The sequence below is a fragment of the Phalangium opilio genome, unplaced genomic scaffold, assembly GCF_054372755.1.
Source record: "Phalangium opilio isolate 3A_F unplaced genomic scaffold, DU_Popi_V2 ptg000077l_1, whole genome shotgun sequence".
In the NCBI taxonomy this organism is placed as follows: domain Eukaryota; kingdom Metazoa; phylum Arthropoda; class Arachnida; order Opiliones; family Phalangiidae; genus Phalangium; species Phalangium opilio.
This window is the reverse complement of record NW_028324185.1, coordinates 11,499,063-11,513,318: the sequence shown is the minus strand read 5'-3', so window position 1 is coordinate 11,513,318 and position 14,256 is coordinate 11,499,063. Positions and strand designations below refer to the sequence as shown.

The following is a 14,256-nucleotide window of genomic DNA, read 5'->3' as shown; positions in this document are numbered from 1 at the left end:
TCGGATTTGTGATTTTGTTATTGTTTTCGGATTTCTTAAGTTGGATTTCGTGAATGACCGACCCCTCGGAGTCGACTATCCTATAGCGGGAAAACAATTTTTCTCACGCGTTTATGATTTCCCAACAAAACGAGAGGAGAGAGTCTTGTCTGGTTGTCATCCATTATGACAGTGCAGAGAATGTAGGGGAGAATTATGCACCTTCATTTTTGTTCTGCCAACTACTGTAGGTTCTTTACATGTACATGAAGGAAACAGATGGAAATCGGGTTTGGAGTAGGAGGGGTGTTCAAAGACGGGTAAAAAAGGAGACAGAAGTAGATTACCGTGGCGCAAAAACTTTATTTTTGAATTTCGGCTCTAATTTCCAGAAATCTTATGGTTGAAATGAATTTATTATTATCTGGGAGAGTTTCTTATTGTGTTTGATAAGGCTAAATATGTTTAAAATTATATTAACGGCTTGTTGAAAATAAAATTTAACATAGAGTCGTAGCTTTAAGTTCATTTACTTCTGACGAGAAAATCTACGTGATGAATTGTAGGCGGATTTATATATAATGATAATTCATGAAAGGGATAAAATAGTTCCGATAACAGAGACAGATAGCATCACTTGACGTGGGGCCTTTGGGACTTGGGCTGGGCTTAATATATTTTTAAAAGTGGACAAGCAAATTTCCTTTTCGGTTCTCTTTGGTACGTTTTGGGTTTCTCAACCGAAGGTTTACGAATAATTAAACACGTGGACGTGGTCACGTGGTACACTGCAGGCTTGTGTTATATGATTTTAGAGTCGCGTACAAGCAAAGTGTCTCTCTGTTGAAAAGAAGAATTAATTGTTGCAACTAATTGGAAGAATTATGGGTTTAATATATCTTCTGGAAGGCTTCTAGTCTGTTCGCACGTATTTTGGAATTCCCTCGCAATATGTTAATTTTGGACTAATTACACAAATTTAACATAATCCTTATTAAATAAAGGGTCGTTTAAATGAAAACTGGTTCCAAGCTTAATTTGAATTACCGCAGACATTTGTGAGATATCAAGGTTAGATTTATTACTTTAGGATCGCGAATCATTCTCAAATGAGAAAACCATAAGGATGCCAGCGAATCCACCTTATTCCCTATCGTCTGAAGTTGGGGCTATCTCGGGATTCGTAGAGAGGATTAACGGGAAGAAAATAAGGAAATTCGTCTGTCTTATGCTACAGTAGCAGCTGACAGATGAATTTCTTCCCGTTCCTCTTCTCCACGAATCCCGAGATAAGACTATGTTCTGGCGATAGGGAATAAGGTGGATCATAAGTTAAGAAGAAATGTTCCATAAGTATGAAACTTATGATAGAGACTTACTTAGAGCTATCGCGAACGACGCGAGAATTGAGTGCACTCGGTTTTTCAGTCCATCTTCCTATTTAGTCTTTGTTAAGCCTTTTACAGAATCTATGACGTTTTGCCAGCGTCACTTCAAGACAAACTCTCAGTTACCGGTGACAAACTTATGGAACATACCTTATGACCTCATGGTGGATTGAAAATACTAGTAAGTAATAATTCGTATTCCTAATAAATTAGGCAAATTCAATCGTTTAAATAGTTTTTAAAGCCATAATTAATTACCCGAGACTCAATCGCCACTCAGTGCCTACAGATGGAAAGTTCAAACCGAGAGCTTCGAACCTTTGTTTTCTATTATATTTTAACTCTGGAAGGTCTAGAAGTACAGTTCTAAATGAATAGACAAAAAGGTTAGAAACACATTGTTTCAATCGAATTAGAGAGTGTAATTTAAATATTGTTCAAACTACAAGGGAGGTTAATTAAAGGAACTTAGTCAATTATAAAGCAATATATTAAGTGGTTAAAATTATTTTCTTTTCAAGCCATTTTTTATTTTGAAATATCGATAAATTTAGGAATGAAAACACCGTTATAAAGAAATTTGTTATAAATAAGTAACAAAACGTTATTAAAATACAATGCCAAACCAATTTCCGAATTGCTTGGCAATATCATTCGTATTTCGCTTCTTTAAATTCTGTAGTCTTAATTTGATCTGTTCTAGCATCACAGAATTAATAAAGGTTTCTTTTATTGGGCTGTAATAACAAAACGCTTCAATAGTAGGAAAATTTCAGCGCAATCGCTCTTGTGAAAACTGTTTGCATCTTTCAAAATCACAAAAAAATCCGAATACTTATTAATATGTTAATTTCTTGCCTAGCTATGCTATTAAGCTGGCAACTAAATAATTACAATTACCAGTTAGAAAAATATTTTAAACTAATTAATTAGCCAATTAGTAATTTGACATATAAACTAATTCAATTCAATAAGAAATTAGTCATTTATTTTTAAACTAATTAATTTCAATTACAAATTTCTAATTAATTACCTGTATAATTAAGGTCAAAAAATTAACCGTAAGAAAAAATTAACACCATGAAAGTGCCCATGGACTTCCTACTCCGCCTTTGGTTATGCATTTATTGTTTTCGATAAAGGGGTATGAAAGCCTAACATGTATTATTCTCGAGAAATGAGACAAGCCTCGAAACTTCCATCATGCTAAATTTAGTTTCATTTCATCATTTTCTTGCCACTGTTCCTAAAACGGGCTCCGGAGTTTTAAATCCATGCGCACTGCTATTAATTCAAGAGGGAAAAATCATGATCGAAATACGGGAGTTACGATTTACGAAAGAGTCATAGTTTTCACTGTGAAACGGAGAGAGAGGAAACAGTGGGTGGGTTAACAATTTTGTTCCCCCCTCACTACTGCTAGTGGGACGCATTCTCTCCCGTTTAGATGAAACTCGATTTTTTACTACAAATCGGCGAAAGAGATTAATTGAAAATCCAATTGGCTAATAAGCCAAAACTAAATCTAATTAATTTTAAAATAGATAAATGCCTTTCCGATGCACACTTATTTATTATAATTATTTCTCAATTAGCTCTAAATTAATTAAAATTCAATTACCATTTTCAATTAGTGAAAATGCCAATTAATTAGATTTTTAAATAGCTAACTAATTAATTAGCACAGCTCGGATTTCTTGTATCTCTTTCCCCCGAGTAAAGTCTATGTTTAGCAACTATAGTCAGAGTTTGAGCGGTATCTCTTTCCCCCGAGTAAAATCTTTGTTTAGCAACTATACTCAGAGTTTGAGCGAAATCTCAAGAATTCTCGGTTTGGAAATCATCAATATATTTTTGACGATTCATCATTTTCTCATTTAGGGTAAAAACTGACATACATTTCTCACGTAATTACCTTGATATTTCGGTGCTTCAGGAAAGTTGTGAGAGTCAACAAATAGAATAAATGGAAAAATTTCTTTAGTATTTTTTAACACTCAAAAAACTTACAAGTGGGGCCTTCACTGTCATTTCAACAAATACGTGGGGCCTTTAAAACAAAATTTTAAAATTTCATGTATATTATAATTTTATAGCTAAAATATTGATTATCAGAATGAAATTTAAGTAATCAGTCCTATTTCTAGCTTAACACTTAAGTTTTGAGCTGATTTCAGATTTACAAGTGGGGACCTAAACAGTCTTCCAACCTTATATCTGGGGACATTTGTGTATAAATTATTAGATTTTGTACTAGTGTCGAAGCCTATATGGTTCCATCAGGTATTTCAATTTCATTTTTCACACTCAATAAATTTACAAGTGGGCACCTTCACAGTCATTTCAACAGACAAGTGGGGTCTTTTAAACACACATTTTCTAATTTCATGTATATTTTAATTTTATAGTTTAAATATTGATTATTATAATGAAATTTAGGTAATCGGACCTTTTAAAGGCTTAACACTTAAGTTTTGAGCTGATTTCAGTTTTACAAGTGGGGACCTAAACCGTCTTCCAACCTTATATCTGGGGACATTTGTGTATAAATTATTAGATTTTGAATTAGTGTCGAAGCCTATATGGTTCCATCAGGTATTTCAATTTCATTTTTCACACTCGATTAATTTACAAGTGGGGACCTTCACCGTCATTTCAACAGACAAGTGGGGTCTTTTAAACACACATTTTCTAATTTCATGTATATTTTAATTTTATAGTTTAAATATTGATTATTATAATGAAATTTAGTAAATCGGACCTTTTAAAGGCTTAACACTTAAGTTTTGAGCTGATTTCAGGTTTACAAGTGGGGACCTAAACCGTCTTCCAACCTTATATCTGGGGACATTTGTGTATCAATTATTAGGTTTTGAATTAGTGTCAAAGCCTATATGGTTCAATCAAGTATTTCAATTTCATTTTTCACACTCGATAAATTTACAAGTGGGGACCTTCACAGTCATTTCAACAGACAAGTGGGGTCTTTTAAACACACATTATCTCTTTTCATGTATATTTTATATTTATAGTTTAAATATTGATTATTATAATGAAATTTAGGTAATCGGACCTTTTAAAGGCTTAACACTTAAGTTTTGAGCTGATTTCTGGTTTACAAGTGGGGACCTAAACCGTCTTCCAACCTTATATCTGGGGACATTTGTGTATAAACTATTAGATTTTGTACTAGTGTCGAAGCCTATATGGTTCCATCAAGTATTTCAATTTCATTTTTCACACTCGATAAATTTACAAGTGGGGACCTTCACAGTCATTTCAACAGACAAGTGGGGTCTTTTAAACACACATTATCTCTTTTCATGTATATTTTATATTTATAGTTTAAATATTGATTATTATAATGAAATTTAGGTAATCGGACCTTTTAAAGGCTTAACACTTAAGTTTTGAGCTGATTTCTGGTTTACAAGTGGGGACCTAAACAGTCTTCCAACCTTATATCTGGGGACATTTGTGTATAAATTATTAGATTTTGAATTAGTGTCAAAGCCTATATGGTTCCATCAAGTATTTCAATTTCATTTTTCACACTCGATAAATTTGCAAATGGGGACCTTCACCGTCATTTTAACAGACAAGTGGGGTCTTTTAAACACACATTTTCTAATTTCATGTATATTTTAATTTTATAGTTTAAATATTAATTATTAAAATGAAATTTAGGTAATCGGACCTTTTAAAGGCTTAACACTTAAGTTTTGAGCTGATTTCTGGTTTACAAGTGGGGACCTAAACAGTCTTCCAACCTTATATCTGGGGACCTTTGTGTATAAATTATTAGATTTTGAATTAGTGTCAAAACCTATATGGTTGAATCAAGTATTTCAATTTCATTTTTCACACTCGATAAATTTACAAGTGGGGACCTTCACCGTCATTTCAACAGACAAGTGGGGTCTTTTAAACACACATTTTCTAATTTCATGTATATTTTAATTTTATAGTTTAAATATTGATTATTATAATGAAATTTAGGTAATCGGACCTTTTAAAGGCTTAACACTTAAGTTTTGAGCTAATTTCAGGTTTACAAGTGGGGACCTAAACCGTCTTCCAACCTTATATCTGGGGACATTTGTGTATAAATTATTAGATTTTGTACTAGTGTCGAAGCCTATATGGTTCCATCAGGTATTTCAATTTCATTTTTCACACTCGATAAATTTACAAGTGGGGACCTTCACAGTCATTTCAACAGACAAGTGGGGTCTTTTAAACACACATTATCTCTTTTCATGTATATTTTATATTTATAGTTTAAATATTGATCATTATAATGAAATTTAGGTAATCGGACCTTTTAAAGGCTTAACACTTAAGTTTTGAGCTGATTTCTGGTTTACAAGTGGGGACCTAAACAGTCTTCCAACCTTATATCTGGGGACATTTGTGTATAAATTATTAGATTTTGAATTAGTGTCAAAACCTATATGGTTGAATCAAGTATTTCAATTTCATTTTTCACACTCGATAAATTTACAAGTGGGGACCTTCACAGTCATTTCAACAGACAAGTGGGGTCTTTTAAACACACATTTTCTAATTTCATGTATATTTTAATTTTATAGTTTAAATATTGATTATTATAATGAAATTTAGGTAATCGGACCTTTTAAAGGCTTAACACTTAAGTTTTGAGCTGATTTCTGGTTTACAAGTGGGGACCTAAACAGTCTTCCAACCTTATATCTGGGGACATTTGTGTATAAATTATTAGATTTTGAATTAGTGTCAAAGCCTATATGGTTCCATCAAGTATTTCAATTTCATTTTTCACACTCGATAAATTTGCAAATGGGGACCTTCACCGTCATTTTAACAGACAAGTGGGGTCTTTTAAACACACATTTTCTAATTTCATGTATATTTTAATTTTATAGTTTAAATATTAATTATTAAAATGAAATTTAGGTAATCGGACCTTTTAAAGGCTTAACACTTAAGTTTTGAGCTGATTTCTGGTTTACAAGTGGGGACCTAAACAGTCTTCCAACCTTATATCTGGGGACCTTTGTGTATAAATTATTAGATTTTGAATTAGTGTCAAAACCTATATGGTTGAATCAAGTATTTCAATTTCATTTTTCACACTCGATAAATTTACAAGTGGGGACCTTCACCGTCATTTCAACAGACAAGTGGGGTCTTTTAAACACACATTTTCTAATTTCATGTATATTTTAATTTTATAGTTTAAATATTGATTATTATAATGAAATTTAGGTAATCGGACCTTTTAAAGGCTTAACACTTAAGTTTTGAGCTAATTTCAGGTTTACAAGTGGGGACCTAAACCGTCTTCCAACCTTATATCTGGGGACATTTGTGTATAAATTATTAGATTTTGTACTAGTGTCGAAGCCTATATGGTTCCATCAGGTATTTCAATTTCATTTTTCACACTCGATAAATTTACAAGTGGGGACCTTCACAGTCATTTCAACAGACAAGTGGGGTCTTTTAAACACACATTATCTCTTTTCATGTATATTTTATATTTATAGTTTAAATATTGATCATTATAATGAAATTTAGGTAATCGGACCTTTTAAAGGCTTAACACTTAAGTTTTGAGCTGATTTCTGGTTTACAAGTGGGGACCTAAACAGTCTTCCAACCTTATATCTGGGGACATTTGTGTATAAATTATTAGATTTTGAATTAGTGTCAAAACCTATATGGTTGAATCAAGTATTTCAATTTCATTTTTCACACTCGATAAATTTACAAGTGGGGACCTTCACAGTCATTTCAACAGACAAGTGGGGTCTTTTAAACACACATTTTCTAATTTCATGTATATTTTAATTTTATAGTTTAAATATTGATTATTATAATGAAATTTAGGTAATCGGACCTTTTAAAGGCTTAACACTTAAGTTTTGAGCTAATTTCAGGTTTACAAGTGGGGACCTAAACCGTCTTCCAACCTTATATCTGGGGACATTTGTGTATAAATTATTAGATTTTGTACTAGTGTCGAAGCCTATATGGTTCCATCAGGTATTTCAATTTCATTTTTCACACTCGATAAATTTACAAGTGGGGACCTTCACAGTCATTTCAACAGACAAGTGGGGTCTTTTAAACACACATTATCTCTTTTCATGTATATTTTATATTTATAGTTTAAATATTGATTATTATAATGAAATTTAGGTAATCGGACCTTTTAAAGGCTTAACACTTAAGTTTTGAGCTGATTTCTGGTTTACAAGTGGGGACCTAAACAGTCTTCCAACCTTATATCTGGGGACATTTTTTGTTTATACACTTACAAGATCAACGCAGTGACTTCATTGACAAGTGGGGACTTTCACCTAGCGACATCTATATCTGAAATTTGAAAGTAATCTGGAATTAAGGTCCCCATTTATACGGTGAAAATATCGTGTGTTTTCAGGTCCCTACATATAATTGTCTTGGGTTCTTTTTCCACAGCGAGTGTTTAATTATATGCTTTACGGCGCTCAACTAATTATGAAATCCTCTTTTTAATGAACTATAGTTAATTGGGTCCTCAGATGTCAATCACTCCTTACCGGTCCCCAAGTGTCAATCGTGTGCCCGTAGGGGTGTGTGTCTGTGTGTCTGTTGTTACACCCACGTGACCGCGTTCGCAGTTTCCAAATCGGAGCAAACGTGTTCGCCATTTCCAAACTGCTTTCACAGTCACGGAAATGGCTCCTCTACTTGAGTTCTCACACCACCATCTTCTGGTTTTTGTCCATCCCACACGGAGACCAATCTGTACTTACTGGCTTCTAATCACCACCATCTTTTGGTCTTCGTCCATCCCGCATGGAGACCAATCTGTACTTACTGGCTTCTAATCACCACCATCTTTTGGTCTTCGTCCATCCCACATGGACACCAGTCTGTACATACTGGCTTCTAATCACCACCATCTTTTGGTCTTCGTCCATCCCACATGGACACCAGTCTGTACATACTGGCTTCTAATCACCACCATCTTCTGGTCTTCGTCCATTCCACTTGGACACCAGTCTGTACACCTGGCTTCTACTCCATCGTCATCGTTGGGTTTAAGACATTCGTGGCGATCAGCTAGGGTTACGAGAAACGTCTAGCCTCCCTAAGGTGGGATCGCCACCAAAGGTTTTCGCAATTGCGGTTGTTCTTGCTATTAGCTGTAGTTCGACACCCTTATATACTACCTATTTGAGTAAGGTAATGCAACCGGCGTATGCTTCATTTCAAACGCCAATATTAGTCAAGTCTCTCAAGAATGTCTAATTGTTCTTTATAAACGCGATGTAACGCTCAATAAGGCGAACAACTAACGAAGAAAATATTTAATATTAATTATATTTATTTTAATATTTAAGATAATCTTGTTTCTAAACTCAAAATTAAAACGGAAAGAGTTAAAAAGCAGTCTATTTTTTTGTCTGTGTGTGTCTGTCCGTTGTCACACTAGTGCGCCGAGTTAGCAGTTCGCTTTGTTTTGATGTGTTAAGAAATCCTACAGAACCTTAATATTCACTTTTTCATAATATAAAGTGAATATGTGGAAATCGTTTTCGTAATTACGATGCATTTAGTACTTTTGTAGCTTTAAAGCTCTGTTTCATTTTGATATTCCAAGAATGTTTTTTAATATTGTTATTTGAAATGGATGTTTATATATTACTTAAGCTATACTACATCTGTTTATAGCATAATCCTTTCTATAGTGATTTCAAAACGAACGCAACGATATTGGTCAAATGTACTTTTATTTGTCAATAGGCCTAGTGAACCAAAAAGTAAACGCTTGGGTTTGGTTTTCGTTTCTGTAATGCAGAGACATTAACGGTTCAGAGTGAACCGAAAGTTAAATACACTGTTAAATAATTAGGCCTAGATTTTATAATCATGGTGGATATCTGGGCCGCGTTCAGCAGAGCTCAGCGCTGTTAGCAGTGTCGTACAGGACGGGATTTTGCTTTTGAATTTGACGTCACGGTGCTCAGCGCTGAGCCAGCGCGGTCTTCAAAGAAAATAGTCGGGTTTTGGGAAAACGTGACGTAAAACGCGTAGTTCTCAGCTTGGCGAAAAAACATGGAGGAATTAATACAAATAGCTCTTGCTGATTCTGATGGGACTATAGCTATTTAATTGGCGTGAAACCATTTGATGACGCGAGAATTTTAAGAGACATGTTACTTTCTAATTTTAATTATAAAAGACGTTGTTATCAATCTCTTTAAATATGTTATCTTACAATTTTTGTTAAGCCTTGGTACCTTGCACGCTTTATTGCGCTAGCGTCATTTTTAAAACACCGATGACCGGAAAAAAGCTATGACGACAGATCTCACCGGTAACCGTTTTCCAAAATCCGCTGTCATTTTGGGGAGCTCTGCTGGACGCAGCCCAGACCAGTGAAAGGTCTGATCGTAATCGGATTATAGCTTCGTGTTTTCATGCTATTTATGGTGCGCATTTACTTCCAGTGTGTGTAGCCACAAATAAGCTTTGGTGTTATGTAACGTTAACAGTCATGTTGACAAACTAAGAAAATCGTTGAGGTGAAACGAGAGGATAGTGTTTACATGGCAACCCTGTTGTGAATATGGCTTTGAACATAGAGGGTATACAGTTGAGGAGTAGAAAATTCGGCTTTTACAAAAACGTAAAGGTAATATCCCTCCAAAGGTTTAGCTCTTCATTTCCCGTTTTTCCCCCATCGGATGATTTTAATGTGTACAAGTATATCCTTATTGGATGTAAAATGTCGTCTGATTTACAGTATATTTGCTATGCTTTGTATACTGCTTTAATATTTAAATAAATTTTAACTTTAGTATTTGTTCTTAAAAAAAGAAACATTTCCATATCTGGGTAAGTAAGTTTGTAAGTAGTCCTCCTCGGAGAGGTAATATTTTGGTTTTCCCAACTTGTTGAATCATAGGGCAAAAAACTACTTCCAATGGAGATCGCGTTGTGCCCGATTCATGTTTTTAATTCATATATTTTTTTAAGTTTTTCCGTTCTCGGGAAATAGGCATACTTAAAAAATATGTTTATCTCATATATAAATACATTGTCTGTTGTTTCGAGTCAGTCACTTCTTCATATTTACGTATCTCGGGTCAGTCACTGTCTTGATAAGCCGCTAAGACTCCACGACAATGGCAGAAAAAGAAGAATCAAATGGAGCTTTAGAAACCACCACTACTGCTGGAGAACCGGAAGCCAACTTGCGCGTTGAGTACTGTGTAGATCGCACGATGTTAGTAGCCCCAGGCGTAATTCTGAAATTTGCCGTATATTTGATGTATTTCTTGCTAATTAAATTCGTTGAAACCATTTCCGCAACATTTCGATTGTTTATCGTTGTGGTAAGTTGCTTAAGTTGTTAAATTTTGGCCCTTCCTTTAGTTCGGGTGCTTCGTTCTTGTAGACCTCACGGAATAGTGACAAATTACCTTCTAAGTCTTATATTTCGTGTTTTATTTGTTAAAGAACTGTAATACGGGTTAGTTGTTAAGGATTTTAGTATGAAATTTGCTCGTTTCATTACAAGATGAAAGCCTTCACTTCCCTAATTCGTTCTGGTTAGTCAACCCATGTTCTTCCACTTTCCTGGTATTTCTTGTTTCACCTAATTAAAGGGTTCCTCAAGTTTAAATTATTAAATTTTTCATCGGTATGCTTCATTGAACAATAACTAATCTCGATATTAATTTATTTCCAGGTTGTCATATTTTACCAACTGTATTGCGAATTATTACTGGTTATGTTGGAGTATGTAACGATAGTCTTCAACGCAATCTTCATAACGCCTGCTGTGGCCTTCTTGGCGTTCGTTCTACCATTAGCCATTATTAGTGTTCCCGTAATGTGGTTTCTAAGAGGCATCACCATGTGGGAATATTTAGTCAAGAAACTAGTGAGTTTGTATCAAAACCCTACCTACCCTAAGCTTGTATGGAACCCCTTAATAATTAGTACCCTGTTGTGTCCGTTTTTCAAAACTGACCAGCTTGACCTTTGTATGACTCTCACCACTTTTTATTTTCTATCTATTTAGAAAATCCAGATATTAAATCCTATGTTTAAAACTTTAAAAATGTTTTTAGATCTGCGTTGTACGTTACTTCAGACACTTCATTCGTGACTTAGTGTTCCTCAAAGTGGAGGTGGATGAAGACACTCTAGTACCGTGTGATCTTGATAGTACCTGCCTAGAAGATGACGTTTCTACACCGGTTCAAATGGGCGTAAAGCGGAAACATAGCGTGTTAGAGGATAATGAAACCAAAGAGACGCCCGAAAATGGTGAAATACATCCAGATGGTGATCCTGTTGAGGAAGAACCAGCGGAGCAGTGTAGGGGACTGGACTCGTTCGACGACAGCTTATTGGTGAGACAGTTCTGTCGAAACTAATCTTTCCTTATATAAATTATTTACCTACGTCCTATAAGTTATCGGGTAACATGTCGCAATTATATTAAAAGCTATAGGTGGCAGAACCGTTACAAATTTTCTTAACTTGCGCTTGTTACTTTGGTACCCAACCTACATTATTGCACTGCCATTGTTGTATTGTTGACTTAGTTTAGACAAACATACGGCTTGTTATATATAGTCTTTGAGAAAAGGGATTAGCTTCAACCATTAATCTATATAAAATCTCATCCTTATCTATAAGCGGTCTCTATATTAATGCATTTAATATTTCAATTACAGTCAATGTACGGGGTCGCCTTAAATAGCCCACTTCCTGCGGAATGGTTTAGCGCCTGACAAATTTCTGAATTTGTGGAGTTGCGTCGCAACGCGGACCATTTTATTTCGGTTTAATGTTAAGAATTATTAAATTGCTATGTTTTTAATTAGATTTTTTTCAATAAATTGGTACTTTTATGTCATAAATATCGTTCATGGATTTTTTTATTTGATACGAGATATTCATGGCACGTTTATTGCGAATTTACAGCGTTTCTATTGGTTACTCAATTTCTGTTGCAATGTGTTTCTAATGTCTATGACTAATTTACTGGTTTCGAAAAAACTGATATTTTGAATGCGTATGGTGAGGGAAAAAATAGAAGCGAGAGCTGGAATTCCTCTCCTTGTGTGAAGATTTAAACTAAGAGTTGTGGGCTGTTAATCTAGTAAACCCAAGATATTTTGAGTGGAAAAAATAATTCTAAAATCTATCCGTTTTAAAACGTTTTTGTGCTTTTCAGTGTAATAAAACAGATTGAAACACGCTTCTCATTAGAATTTCAGGACATTTCGTCCACTTCATTCGAAGATATTTTGAATGTTAGCTCCATTTGGCCATTGTAAACAGATTTTTATACAAAAACTTATACTCTCTAAAATTGAAACTTTTGTAATAAAATAGATACGTTTAAGCAAACCTCTCGTTAAAATGACAGGTCATTTGGATCAATGAAACAGAGCATATTGCCAAAAAAACCTACCACCTCCCATAGAGCTCTATGTAAATCTTTCTGTCCCTTTGAAATTCCCGCCAAGAATACAAGCGTCGCGCTTATTCGTTAAAGTCGGGTTTCATTAGCACGAGAAGAGCACGGATCGATTGGGCTGTGACATAACGAAACTAGGTGTGACTTGTAGATAATTCAGCACACCCATTGTGCGAGGCCAAGCTGAGTCATTTTATGGGGATCTAAGATCGGCTGGTCATGAATTGGTGCAGCCTTGGAAATAAGGATATTTCCGTGGTTATTTCCGGCTTTGTGATTACAAAGTTACTGCAGTCTTGACTATTGAGTCTAAAATCTCTCTTTGGGATTTGGATTTCGAGTTATTTTGTAATTTGTAAATGGCTTTTAAGTTAATTTCGCTTGATATTTGTAAGAACCTTGAGAAGAACGGAAAAAATGAAATGCAAGTATCTTTTAAATTAAGTTGTATTGGACTTTAGCGAACATTTATTCCCCATTTTAACATATTTAAGTGTATAACTTGAGACCAAGGCTTACGTAAAATGTAACACTAAGGCCTATTTTAACCTATCTTATTCTTAATAAAATAAATTCTTAGTGTGTTTTTGTCTGAGTATTGATGATGCTAACCATGCTGGGCTTTGATTTATTTCCTCGTAAACAAAACACGAATGTAATTTCATATATCCAAGTTCATATTTAATTAAATACTCAATAAAGTATTGTTATAAAGCATAATAAACTCTGCCAAATCTAAATTAGCTATGAAGTTAGGTGAAACAATTCATAAGGTCAGGTCAGCATAAAGGTGCATAGAAGTTGGAATATTAGACCAAAAATCCATAAATTAAAGGAGTTAATTTAGGACCCTTTTTATAGTTTACAATTTCACATTGTTCTTTATGAGTTATTTATTATTCCCATTATTTTTCCCAGTGCTCGACTCTCAAAAACTGTTTCTCAAGCCCTTCATAGTTCCAATTCAAATCGCAAAAAGGGTGAGTCTAAGAGTCTTTAATCAAATTCCTGCGAAAATTAGGCATAAACTTGTTAGTGTTTTGTTGGGTAGGTTACTATAATATATGTCCTTTTTTTCAATTCAACAAAGGTGATGTAATGAGGCTGTTCTACGAGTTGTGTTGGCAGAGCATTAATGGCAATTTAAAACAAGAGTCACTAGTCACAGCCCTTAGTGATATTGTTGTAAGTATGAATTTATAAGAGCTAACAGCTTCACGCTTATCTTAAAGAAGCTATTTAGCTTCAATGTTTGACTTTCAAATTTTGTTTAGCAAATCAATGCAGTCTTGCCAAACCAATTGATAGATGCCTTTGTACTTCTGGGTGAAAAACAAATAATTTCTGCAATAGCATTTGCAGGGTTGCCACAGTACCTGGAAATTCTGGGAAATCTGGAAAAGTCAGGGAATTTAA

The 14,256-nt window shown here is 34.4% G+C and overlaps 1 protein-coding gene and 1 pseudogene across 2 annotated transcripts in view; both read left to right on the top strand.

The window, feature by feature from the left end:
- Positions 1-11,103: 11,103 nt before the first annotated feature.
- LOC149658487 (uncharacterized) lies at positions 11,104-12,275 on the top strand. Its single transcript, XM_089844816.1, has 3 exons — positions 11,104-11,289; positions 11,480-11,764; positions 12,092-12,275. Exons 1-3 carry the CDS (start codon positions 11,137-11,139, stop codon positions 12,146-12,148), a joined length of 495 nt encoding a protein of 164 aa, XP_089700942.1. The 5' UTR covers positions 11,104-11,136; the 3' UTR covers positions 12,149-12,275.
- An 878-nt stretch (positions 12,276-13,153) lies between these two features.
- The window catches only part of LOC149658485 (THO complex subunit 2-like), a 42,824-nt pseudogene continuing 41,721 nt past the window's right edge, over positions 13,154-14,256 (top strand). Inside the window, exons 1-3 of the transcript XR_016370008.1 lie at positions 13,154-13,264; positions 13,759-13,820; positions 13,862-13,887. The product of XR_016370008.1 is annotated as a THO complex subunit 2-like (transcript). The remainder of the gene's footprint in view (positions 13,265-13,758; positions 13,821-13,861; positions 13,888-14,256) is intronic.